Consider the following 13,582-nt stretch of genomic DNA (forward strand, 5'->3'; position numbering starts at 1 on the left):
TTGGGCTCTGTGCTTACAGCTTGGAGTCTGGAGTCTGCTTTAGATTCTATATCTCCCTCTCTCTGCCCTCCCCTGCTCACGCTCTCTCTCTCGCTCTCTCTCCCTCAAAAATAAATAAACATTAAAAAATTTTTTCTTAATTCCTGGTCAGTTTAAATTCTCTGATATAGGACTATATTTTTAAGGCTTCATTTCTGGAAACTGCCTCCAAAATGTCCCTACATCCTCCCTTAATAGCCAATTTTTGTGTTTACCAACCTTGGGGGGAGCAATGTAATTCTATTAAAAAGTCATAGTGCATAAATGAAATTGGGATTCCTGGATCCTTTTCATGATCCATGGCCTTCATTTGGCAAACCAGACATTATTCTCATTGCCAGGCATTGGAGGATTAGGGTGTACGTTCTTACCGTAATACTTCTTTTATTTAATTACCGTTAAAATGACAACTCTCTACTCAGTCTTTTCTGTTTGATGCTACAGAAATGCATAAGCAAATCACAGGATAACTAATATATTTGAGAGTAGTTTGGATTACAGGAAACTTTGTGGGGCTTATAACAACTTCTACATACCATCTTTGACTAATGAATTGAAGTGAGTGAAAGGAAAAATCATATATTTCCCCAATGGATTTTCATACAAGTTTAAAGGAGTTTTTTAAAAAAAACTTTTTAATCACAAAATAATTGTCTGCCAAGGTCTAATTTGATCCCATCGATTCTCTTATCATTGTGCCCCACATTTTGCACATCATATGCCCTGGTTCTCCTCAAAATTTAGAGCTGGAATAGATATTAATTTGTTGCAACATGAGATAAAGAAAAAACTGCCATGATTGCAGAATGATACCTTATAAAGTTTGCATTGGCCACATCTAAGATGGCCCAAAGTTCTGATTTTCACTGAATGGGGAACAATGACTGGATCCAGCCAAAAATTTGGATTCTTCTTTATCCAGGAGCATGTTAATGTTACTCAGGATAGACAATATGTGGGTACTGGGAATACTACCAGCATTTGGTACAACTATATTCTCTTAACACCAGGGATACATGATCGCAACATCAATAATTTGACTTATGCTATTTTTATCTTTTCTACCATATTTTCTGGGATTAATAATAATATTTATTGTGTGATTACTAAGAATGGGACACTCTTCCAAGCACTTTACATAGTGATGACCATCTATTTTAGAACTTTTCCTAGAAAACAGAATGCATTTTCAGTTGCTGCATCATATTTTTAGATCTGCTTTTCATGTCAAAATTATAATGGTGGTGCTAGCAATCTATTGCTCTTATCCTTAGAAATGATTAGATTTAGGGCACCTGGATGGCTCAGTTGGTTAAGTGTCCAACTTCAGCCCAGGTCATGATCTCACGGTTGGTGGGTTCAAGCCCTGCATGGGCTCTGTGCTGACAGCTCAAAGCCTGAAACCTGCTCAGGATTCTGTGCCTCACTCTGTCCCTTCCCTACTCATGCTCTGTCTCCCTCCCCCTCTTTCTCAAAAATAAATAAGCATTTAAAAAAATGATTCATTTTGAGAGTAGGTAAATAATTGAATTGTCAACTCAACAATGTAATTTCACTGTTGCTTATTACAGGATGGCTTGTGGATACGACAGGCAGCTACACTGCAGCATTTCTGCTCTGTGGATTCTCAATGATATTTAGTTCTGTGTTGCTTGGCTTTGCTAGACTTGTAAAGAAGATGAAAAAAACCCAGCTGCGGTTCCTGGCCAAAGAGTCTGATCCCAAGCTGCAGCTATGGACCAATGGATCGGTGGCTTATTCTGTAGCAAGAGAGTTAGATCACAAGGATGAGGAATCTGTGGCTGTCGCAGTGCCTGGTTACAACCCCACATGACCAATGTCCTCGAACCTGGGAATCTTCAGGGCTGAGAGAGGTGGGAGCACCGGATTGTACGTGTCTCTGAAGCATCTTATTTTGGCAGAAGCACTGCCTTCCAAGGAAATTATTATTGTTGTTTTATTAACATGTTTATAGGGGAAAAAAGCAAATAACAAAGCAAGTTGGACTGGCTCAGAGTCCCCATCTGGGATTTGTGCTCACAACTGAACTCACATCTTTCAGGCAATGAGCATCACTCCATGGAGAATGTTGGGACATGGCTGATACAATAAGTTGTAGTTGCGGGTAATTTCAAAGCATTACCAAAGCAGATGACATTGGGAAGCTTTGTCTCAAACTCTCTGGTCCTCCATCTTCCTCAATTAGAAGGTAAACAGAAACAATGACATGTAGGTGAGCTTACTTTATGCTTTTTTGGAGAAGGGGGTCTGTATTAATCACTGCCTTTGAAGAATCTAAAGTATTCTTCAACAACTCTGTTTAAAGCCCTAATGAGAAACTCCACTGAGAAAGGGTTGGCATCTTCACCACCCCCGCATCCAATGAAAGCTTTCTTCCTAAGACTGACCCCCTCACCTCTGACCCGGCACTCACCTCTATTCCTATCGCTTATGATACTGAGTTTAGCAGAATACACCAAGTCACAAGGGTGATGCCTCAGTCTTACCTGAAATGTTAACACCAACATTTCCTCTTTTTTTCTTTAGAAACAAAGCTTTTCTTGAAATCGCACACACATTCCTGTTAAGAACTGAAAAATGTTGGCAGTACTCCAGCTGGGCAGGAATTGAATTCTCAAATCAGCAGGTCTCTGATGGGAGTTTTCTTTTCAGATCAGACATTTAGGTTCATCATTACCCAAAAAGGAACTTGGGAGGTTTGCCTGAAAAACGTTGTTCTAGAGATATTCTAAAGGTGAGATTCCTTTCTTCCTGTGTTAATTGTAGTTCCAATGTCCACTGCCCTTTACCTCTTCATGGATAATCATTAGAAACTTGATGGGTGTCTCCAGATGAATGAGAAGGCTTCAGGGGTTAACCTCAGCATCCTAGTGCTCTCATTAATTAGAGCTTTGTTCAGGGGAGAGGGAGAAGGTTAGGAAGGCTAGTGGTGTGATATTTTATAGTTCAAAGAACTCTTTCACATACCTTTGCTCCTTGGATTAGAATAGTTTTCTATTCTCAAGTACTCTATTTTCCTATAGTTTGGGATAATTTCTGGCTCTTCAGAGGGAGGGTATCAGAGAGAAGAGAAAGGCCAGAGGCTCCAGGTGGTCTCCAACCACTTGAAATCCACAGAATGAGAGCCCTGAATTACCCAGTCATGTGATACCTGTAACTTAGGAGCACGTTACACAATTGAAAAGGGATTTTAACTATTGAAAAATATTCAGTCTGAATCTCAAAGAAATATTTTTACCCAGAAGGCCGTTGAATCCCTTGGGCAGTCTCACAAATGCCCAGCTAGCACTGAGGAAGATCCTAGGTTGACTAAGCATGTTCAACAAGAGTCTTTACCTATAACTGGATTATTTCATAAAATTACATATTAATACATACATTGCTTTCAGAATGAAGTACTGACGTGATTTAATGGAAGAAAACTAATATTCCACTGCTGTTTTCTAAAGATAAATTTGAATGTCGCCTGTTATCTTTTTACTTAGCTCAAGAATTTAGTTTTGAACCCATTTACTATGTCATTTGTAATCTAAAAACAATACTTGGAAAGTATCTGTAAAAGTCAAATTTACAGTGAACTTCTGTGTGTTTGGAATAGCACTTTACACTAAGTATCATTTCTTGAATCTTTAAGCCTAAAGATTTTTTGAAATATAAATAGTTCTAAATATTCCTAGACATATTTTTTCCTAGTGGCCACAGTAAAATTTTGTTTCTCCTGTTATGCAATATGATTTCTCTGAAGTATTATATGTATTCCTGAAAAATGAGTATAGCAACCAGAGCTTTTAAAATTTTGTTTCAAATATGTGGGATATTTTTACTTTCTACATGCATAAATTTGTTTTTTACTTTCCCATTTGGAGTGCAATTTTAGAAAACCAGCCAGGAAAATGTAGATCTTAGAATCTACCACTGTCATCTCCATAAAATTTTACTGTTAAGGTTCCGTGTGCCTGTACTGTTTATTTCAAAAGTGAGAGATCCGCGGGAATTATGTGTTTCGTGGAATCAAGAACAAAATTGTGGTAGGATGATTCTACATCTTAAATATGTCTTTACATCACTGTGAGCTCTAGTTTGAAACTGACTGAATAGAAAAGCAAAGAAACTAACTTCTATTGATACACTGTACCATTGGGCCTTTTTTTTTTTTTCAGATTGTGATTTTACTAATAGATCAGATATTTATGCTCATATTTTCTTATTTCAAAAACATAATAAAATGAGTTTATATTTGTGTTTGGAAAAACATTTTTCCTTGTACAAGGGGTTTGGATTGAATGGTGAGTGAACTTGTCTGGATTATGCTAAAATGTAGCTGGCATATAAAGACGTGGTAAACGATCAAGTAATTTACAAAAACCAAACCCATTTATTGAGTGTTTTCAATGTATTAGCTACTGTGCTGAGTACTGCCTATGCATTGTATTATCTAATCCCCATAATAACCTCTATTATTACCATTTGATAGATGTGGAATCTGGGGCACCACGTGGCCACTGTACTTTGCTGCCTCCAGTGAAATCTGGTAAAGCTAGGAACCTATCTGATGCTGGCACCTGCCTGTTTCCCCTTGTGCCTACCTGGGTTATCTTTTTATGTGTGTTCAAAGAGCCATTTGGAAATAGGCCCTTCCTCGAGGAAATAAAAACCCTTTGGATTATGCTTCAATCTACCAATTCGTATAGATAGGAAGATTCTAGAATGGAAATTTCCAAGAGTTTTCCCTAGAGTCTGGTTCTAGCAAGACCACTACTTCCAGGCTACGTGGTTTAATTTGCTGTCTATTGATCCAGGCCTCTCTTTGGGAGCATTTATCAGTGTGTAGCAGAGAGAGGGAGAAGATTGGGAAGCATACTCTGTCCCAAAAGAGAATTCTACCTTCTGCATTACCAGAGTCATGCATTCTCAGTCAACAGCTGAATTTTTTCTTATGTGCCTGCACCATTGCCCAGTGATGACAAAGGTGGTAATGTCTATCTGGCACTCACCTTCCTCGTCTCAATTCTGAAAATTGTTTATTGAGCTGAGGTCTAATTCTGAAAATTGTTTATTGAGCTGAGATAGTATAAATTCAAGGTAGATATCTGAGTTTCTCTTCTCATACTTCAAAGTTTGAGTCTTTATTTTTTTCTCTCCACTAAACAAGAGATTTTTATACCTGTTGCCAGAGCAGCTACTGGTGAGAGATGACTGGGATTTTGTCGCATAACACAGAAAAATATTTGGTAGGGGGGAATGGGAAAATACTAAATCATGATTAAAAAGACTGACATTTAAAACAAAACATTATGGAACTTTTCAAACATGAACAAAAAAAAACATTAAAATGAAGGTGACATAACCACCACACAGCATCTATAATTATCTACCCTTTACCCTCCCCCTTGATGAAGCTATTTGAAATACATTAACATGCTGATAGGGCATGTCTTCCTTCAGCTGCCAAAGAATAACTGAACCTGGCAAGAATAATTTAAATACCTGCAAACAGAAGGTTTGGGTGGTTTAGTATCACCTGTTAATGGACCACATCATTACAAAGCTGATTGGGTCCGCTTTCTTACTGTGGACTTTGGGCACCTAAATTACAGGTTAAAACTCTTTTTCTGTCTTTCCCCAGCCCCCACATGATCTATTCACATGAAGCTTAAGAGGGTGTCAAATAAGTGAAAAGTGCTTTTGAATTCAGGAAAAAAGTGATGATTATTACTTTCATTATTACTCTTAATTAAATTTTTTTCTATGTTTGTTTTTTTATTTTTGAGAGAGAGAGAAAAAGACAGAGTGTGAGCAGGGAAGGGGCAGAGAGAGAGGGAGACACAGAATCTGAAGCAGGTTCCAGGCTCTGAGCTGTCAGCACAGAGCCTGATGGGGGCTCAGACCCACAAACCGTGAGATCATGACCTGAGCCGAAGTTGGATGCCCAACCAACTGAGCCACCCAGGTGGCCCTACTTTTAATTATTTTAAGTGTCAGGGGCCCCTTTGAGGAGTAAAAACAGTGTGTGTATATAGATACATTTATTTAATATTTATTTTGGGAGAGCACAAGCAGGTGAGGGGCAGAGAGAGGGGGACAGAGGGTCCAAAGAGGGCTCTGAACTGATAGGCTGACAGCAGTGAGCCCCATGTGGGGCTCAAACTCACTAACAATGAGATCTGACCTGAGTTGAAGTTGGATACACAACTGACTGAGCCACTCAGTTGCCCCTGTTTTTAAGGAATTGATGTATGGCCCACTTAAGATTTGAATTGACTTTAAAAGGCATTAAAATTAACATCTTAGAAGATGATCCTTAGGGCACCTGGGTAGCTAAGTTGATTGAGCCTCAGACTTCTTCGGCTTGGTTCTTGAGTTCAAGCCCCACATTGGGCTTTGCTGTCTGTGCAGAGCCTGCTTCGAATCCTCCGTTCCCCACCCCACCCCCCGCTCCTCCCCCTCTCATGCTCTCTCTCAAAAATAAAAATAAAAATAAATTAAGGAAAATAAAAGACAATCCTTTTAGTTTTCCCATAAAATTGTTTCTCTTGTGATGGCAAGTTGGGTCTTCTCCCACTAACGCAATGACAGGAGAATGAGAGAGGCCCCAGTTCTAGCCGAGGTGTTCCCAGCGATCTTGTTTCTGCAAATCGGCCCTGAGCAGAGTCTGGGTGTGGCTCGGGGTGGGGAAGGAGATGCCAGTGAGGGATAGGGCCACGTGGTTACCTTTGATTCCAGCAGACTCTGAAAGCTTCTGGGTCTAAATTTGCTAATCCCTGCCCAAGCAGCAGTGGAAGAATTTGGACATCTGACTGTATTTTCAGAGTTCAGCAGGGAAGAGGAGACCCTGCTTTGGAATCACAAGTTACAGGCCTGGTGTGAGCACTGGGTACGCACACTGGAATATGGCCTACGAGGTCGTGCAGGGTGTAGCTCCTGCCTAACTGCCTGACCCTACGTTGGGCTACACTCTTGCTGCTCACTCTACTGCAGAGCCTGGCTCTCCAGGTCCCTCAGGTCATTTCACACATGTCGATCCTTCAGTATCCTCACTTCTCAACTTTTGAGCCACAATTTAAATGTCACTTTCTAGACAGCCTATCTTTAACCACTACCCCATCTAAATTACATATCTGCACCCTCACCACCTTCATTACTCATTTTCATAACACTCTGTTTTTTTTCTTCAAAGACTATGTTTTGATTATAATTAATACTCATTTGTGTGGTTACTTTAAAATGCCATCTCCTCCACAAAACCACAAGCTTTCTGAAAATAGGGATCACACAGACTGACTATTCACCAGTCAGTCCAGTGCCTAAAATATAGTAGCCACTCAATAGATACTTGGTGAATGAATAAATGAATGAAAAAAAAAGCAAATGAAAACAAGAAGGAATGAAGAAACTGCTCAAGAGAAGTGTAACACAGCAGGGATGAGTCTGATTGAAGGACTGGGTTTGCTTGAAGTTGCTCTTGCGCCCAAAACAGATAGGACATGTTAGATGTTCCCCGTTCGGTTGGCCTTAGTAAGACACTGGTGAGAAGTGTCACATGAATAGTAGAGCTCCAGAGCACAGAGTAGGTTTGCAAAAGCAAATAAAGGTGGCAAAGAGAAGGGTTGGTAGATGTATACTATATAACTAAAACTTTCGATTGAGGCCCAAAAGTAAAAATGATATCACTGTGTTCAACTCAGACAGGCTTACTCAGAAAACTCGGTTGTGCTCAAATTGAATGGAAGGCCCTGGGGGTGGAGCACTGCACAAGGAGTCCTGGAACATTAGGGAAAGGTGGAGCATGTGTGCCTCATCCATGAGAAGAGCGGATTTCAGGAACAGGCACCACACCGGCCGCTTTTACTTTACTGGAAAATGACACCAGTATTTGGCCAGGAGCGGAAGTCTCTGGTTAATTTTTTGTACGGTCCTATGGCTGACCTCTAACTCAGGACATTACTGAAAATTAGCATGCTGGAAAATATTTTTAAGACTTGGTGAGAGGAATTTAATCAACTAAACTATGTATTAAGTGCCTCATCAGGATTTGATATTGTGTTTTTATGGTGGGGAATTGAAAATACATGTCACACAGCCCCCATGATTTCAAGTTAATTGCCTAATTGGTAAATTGAAGCCGTCACCATGAGAACAGCACCACGAAGTTGTTAAAATGCTGACCTGAGGCTAAGGGCACTGCATACTCTGGAGGTTAGAAGAGGAGGAATTCGTTAAGGGCTGGAAAAATTTAAGGCCAGTCCAAGCAACCCAGGTATAGGACCAAATGGGTTGGAATCAGCCTCTACTCTTTTCTTTTTAATTTTTTTAATGTTTATTTTTGAGAGACAGAGCATGAGCAAGGGAGGGGCAGAGAGAGAGGGAGACACAGAATCCAAAGCAGGTTCCAAGCTCTGGTCTCTTAGCACAGAGCTGGATGTGGGACTTTAACCCACGAACCATGACATCATGACCTGAGCCAAAGCCAGATGCTTAAACAACCGAGCCACCCAGGCACCCGGCCTCTACTCTTATTAAGGTAAGAAGCTGGGAGTGGGGGAAAGGGATGTGGGGCAGCTGCTTTACCTGGCTACTTGAGGTTCCAGCAGATAGATACCTGAGGCCAATACAGCACTAAGTTAACGCTAATAAATGTTCTGATGAGGGGAATCATAAGGGTGTCTGGGACTTTCGAAATTGCTGGGATTTGGGGGTTGCATTTGGCGTCTTTAAGTTGAAAACAGGAATGTTCAGGGAATGGGGTTATACTTCAATGTTCACTTCTTAACTCTAAATAGGAACCATTTAGGGGATCCTGGCTAGCTCAGCAGGAAGAGCATGTGACTTGATCTTGGGGTCATGAGTTCAAGCTCCACGTTGAGTGTAGAGATTACTTAAATAAATAAAACTTAAGAAAAAAATAAAAAGGAATCATTTGTAAGTTTTCTCTCTTAAAGTGTCCAGAACTTCAGGTTTTTTGTTTTGTTTTGTTTTGTTTTGACATGTTATGCAGTACTGCCATCTGCTGTAAGTATGAGACCACTTCCCCAATTTGCTGACTCCTCCAGTTATAGCTCAATTGGAGAAGGATAGCCTTCAAATAAACATTGAAGTTTGTTGTTTCCTTCTCCTCCAGCCCCCAGTTCCCTGCTCATTACCCATCCCACATTTTTCCTCTTCCTCTTGCAGCACAAACAAATACAGGTATAAAGATGTGTTGTATTTTTCAGAGTTTTGATTGTCTAGGTCAGTTTTCTATGTGGAGTATCAAAGTTAATATGAATGATGGTTTTGATGAATTTGAATAAGGATAGCCATTGGAAAATTTAATATAAAAAAACTTTTTTGAGCCTTCTGTCTTCCCTAGGAATCCAGATTTCCATTCTGGGTTCCTTCCCAGTCTCCTACTAGTATGTTAATTGGTTTGATATGAGTTAATAAAGGGTTAAAGTGTGAGACACAGAATCTCACATATCAGAAGTCAAATTTTGAGAAATGGTGAAACCAAGTGATATAGGGGGGTGTATTCTTTGTCAATTTGGAAACAAAACGTCATGTTTATTATATTGTACACAAATTATGAGATTCAGTGATTGGATTTCGTTAAAAATGTGTAATCCCTATGAAATTGTGAGGAGATGCTATTTGTGTATAAGAACAATTGCCTTCAAAGGGAAGTATATTTGTGTTAAAGACTTTTTGAACTACACAGCTGGTTGAGTTTGGCCAAGTATAAGTGGGTCTGTGGCTGAGGTTGAGGATGAGTTAGAGAGAACTGAATTGCTGTTTAAGAAAAATGGAGGAATTGGTTCTTCTTTCAGAGGGAGAAGAAAGGGAAGAGGTAAGGCCTAGAATCATGGAAAGAGGCAGAGACATCAAGGAGTGGCTGAGGGTGTTTCCTTCTTCTCCCTGTCCCTCAATCCCTCTCACGTCTCTTTCCTTCTTTCTTTCTCTCCTCCTCCTTCCCTCCTTTCTGTCAAAAAAAGAGGGGAGATTATCTAATATCAAATTTTAAGTCAGAGATTCCCTCCTCCTGAAACTTCAATAAGGTGTTTTTATATACAAATGACATATAAGTGGTTTTGATTTTTTGTATTTGTTTTAGTTCTTTTGTTTGCTGTTGTTTGTGTGTTTCGGTGAGACTGAAGCATAAGGTTGCTGGAATTAATGTGAAGTGGAGAAGGGAAAGCATGTGAAGCTACTCTTACACTAAATCAATGTTGAGTGGAATTCTCATAGCCACTTTCCACAGTCCATAGCTTGAAAGCCCAAGGCAAATCGAGGCCATCTTAAAGGGGAGGTGGTCCTAGCCTACCTCTGGTTGTTACATTTTTACAGCACTCTCCTTCCCTGTCTTCTTGTGCTGCTCTCCACACTGGGAGAAGGTTCTGATTCTGGTTGGTGTAGAAGATGTAGCCTTCCTCCCAAGAATGAAGAACTGGGTGTCCTGGCTTCTAATTGTCTACTAGCTCTTCAGCCTTCCAAAGTAGGTTCATTCCAAATCTCTGTTTTCTAACATTCATCTTGAGATAAGCCTCTCCCTTAGATTTAGTTCCTTGATTTCTTAAGCCATTCTTTCCAGGGATTTCATTTTTTAAAATGTTTTATTTATTTCAGAGAGAGAGAGAGAGAGCGAGAGAGCGAGCATGAGCAGGGGAGGGTCATAGAGAGAGGAAGATACAGAATCCAAAGCAGACTCCAGGCTCTGAGCTAGCTGTCAGCACAGAGCCCAACGTGGGGCTCGAACCCACAAACCGTGAGATCATGACCTGAGCCTAAGTCAGAACCTTAACCAACTGAGCCACCCAGGCGCCCCTCTTTCCAGGGATTTCAGAGCAGCTTTTAATCCTAGCATCAAAGGCAGCTGATGTGAACAACTAGTTCTTCTGCATAATTCCTTCCGGGGAGTTTTTGGACCTTATGTAAAACAGTGTTGGGTGACCTATGATTGTAGAATGTCTGATCTTGGTGTGATCCTCTGTAGTATTTTCCTACAGTCTCTGTAAAGATTGGTCCTTATCTTCCCATATCCTTCATTACAAATTTTAAGACTATTTCAAAAACACTATATATGGTGGTTAAGTGCTAGATTAGGGTTTGAATTCCTTTTTCTACCTCTTCTTAGCTATGTGATCATGGGCTTACTTAATTTCTCTGAATTTCAGTTTATTCACATGCAAAGGAAGGAATAAAAATGCTGTCTGTAGGGATTTTGTAAGTTTGATACATGTAATGCACTTAGAACCGCACATGGTACATAGTGTATACTATGTAAGAGTTAGCTGTGGTTATTCATGAGTCACCAGCATCTACAGATGTGGCTAAACTGGCTTTCCCTTTTTCTTAGGGCTTTGCTCCAATCTGATGGTTAGTTAGGGACATGTATGGAGGGAACTCATCAATAGGCTGACTTCTGAACTCTTGCATGTTCATCTCTTTCTTTCTTTATGGAAGAAGCTTAGACAGAAATGGCTTTTCCTGAAGGAGAGGAAAGGCCAGTATGTTCAGTGTTTTCAGTATTCAATCCAAGTGACACCAATCCATGCTTGTCCTTCAGAGATTATCTGAGGCGTCTATGTCCTCTCATGAGATACGGCTTTCCCAAAGCTTACACATCTCACCTTCATTATTTCTTTGCTTGCTCTGCCTAGGTACCATCATGAAAGGAGATATTAAGAATTCTAGTTCATTTATAAAGACCTCTAGGTTCAGAGTAGATAGGGAATACATACATGGCATTTCTGTGCATGATTCTAGTAATTAGATGCTGTTTTTAATTCATTTATAGTGAACTACAACAAAATGTGTAATGAACAAATTTTTTTTAGTAAATATGAAACTGCCAGAGAAGGTGGGAATTTTTTTGGGGGTAGGATGAGGTATATGTGGCTTGATCTCAGGAAAAGAAGAAGGTAAGGAGAAGAAACCACATTTTAAAGATGCAGAGAACCCTGGCTAAGAAAAGAATTGGAAAGGCATGAGATCCTTGGTCCTGGGAGAGAAGTGGGAAAGAAGAGAAGAGGAAATATCAGAGTAGAAAGGTGAATCATAAAAGGTGTGGCCATTAGATTAAAAAAAACAAAAACAAAACAAAACTCCATTGTTCGGTGTAGAGGGAGAGCGAAAGAAAGGTCAGGTTTAGAGGAGGAGTTCATCTTAACTGGCAGTAGGTGCCTATGGTGGACTTATAATGCTATTTCTTGATCTATTTAATGTAGACTTTATTGATTGCTTGTTATGTTAAGAGAGGATTTAATTATTGAATTTAAAGAACTCCTATTCCAGTTCCTTACAGCTTTGAGACAGTTTTGGATCAATTCTTAGTTAATTTATCAATTACTTTTATAATGTACAATAACATATTTAAACCTTTATTTCTTCTTCCATCAAGTTGTAACTCAACGTCTTGATTTCCATTTTTGCAAGATAAGGTCTGTAAGGTTTTTCTTTCATTTTGTTTGTTTTTTTTCTACCCTTCCCAACCTCTTTCCCCCTTTCTTTTCCAACTCAAAAATTACAAGGTTAGAAAGATTATGTTCTGTTCTTTAACCATATTACCGATTCAAAAAGTTGAACGCATTTAATATTATGCAAACATGATTTACTTTATAGCCAATTAGAGTCATCTAATTGTATTTCTTTCAACAGGTGAGTTAATTTGACCTCTAAAAGCAGATGCCAACATAGGATTGAGTGCAAAAAATTAATTAGGGAAACACCTGTGAGAGAATGGACCGGAGCAAGGAGAGGCTGGAGAGCCATCCAACTGTGATTCATATCTGGCTCCAAGTATAGGAGAGAGAGGAGGAAGAAGAGTTGGGTAGGTGCATCTTAGAGTGCAGTATAGGTTTGTTTTGTTTAAAGATTTTATTTTTTAATAATCTCTACACCCAACGGGAGGCTCAAACTCACAGCTCTGAAATCAAGAGTCACATGCTCTACCGACTAAGCCAGCCAGGTGCCCTAGGGTACAGTCTAGTTTTAAGCAAAATTTGGCAAGGCTGATAGAGAATCCTCAAGCCAAAGTCACCTGTCAGAGGAGTGTGCATCTTCCAGGTCAGGGCCTGAGTTGGTATTCCTGTGGTGGAAAGAATGGCCTCAGTGCAAATGCAATGATGGATGTCAGTGTATAGCAGATGGGACCCTCAGTCTCCATGTAGCTGGAGATCTTAGAGGTCTTCTCATGGCCACCACACTAGGGTCACAATGTTATTGCCCTTGAACTATTCAGAGGGGACTATTCTAATTGTGAAGGCCAAATAAATTTTCATTTCTTATAATCCACCAATCACACAAAAGCATGCTACATTTTCATTTTTTTACATTTCTGTCATGTTCTTTGATCTCAACAATAAACACATTCCATAAAAAAAAAATCCTTTGGTCTGTTTGTGTTGTGGTTGATGTCATATAGGCATAGGCACATCATGGCCAAACTGTTAATTAAAGTTTAATTGGTATAACAAATATTATTGATTATAGATAGAAACTGTCAAACAGTGAAGAGTGCTGCTGAACCAGGAGCAAGGGGAAGAAATTG

General features: G+C 39.7%; 1 protein-coding gene across 1 annotated transcript in view; it reads left to right on the forward strand.

Moving 5' to 3' along the window:
• SLC16A12 (solute carrier family 16 member 12) overlaps positions 1–4,330 on the forward strand; it is an 85,477-nt gene extending 81,147 nt beyond the window's left edge. Inside the window, 1 exon segment of the mRNA XM_077780024.1 lies at positions 1,611–4,330. Coding sequence (XP_077636150.1) covers positions 1,611–1,873 — 263 coding nt within the window. The 3' untranslated portion in view covers positions 1,874–4,330.
• Positions 4,331–13,582: the final 9,252 nt, after the last annotated feature.

This window comes from Crocuta crocuta, unplaced genomic scaffold (genome assembly GCF_008692635.1).
Source record: "Crocuta crocuta isolate KB4526 unplaced genomic scaffold, BGI_CrCroc_1.0 scaffold170, whole genome shotgun sequence".
NCBI lineage: Eukaryota > Metazoa > Chordata > Mammalia > Carnivora > Hyaenidae > Crocuta > Crocuta crocuta.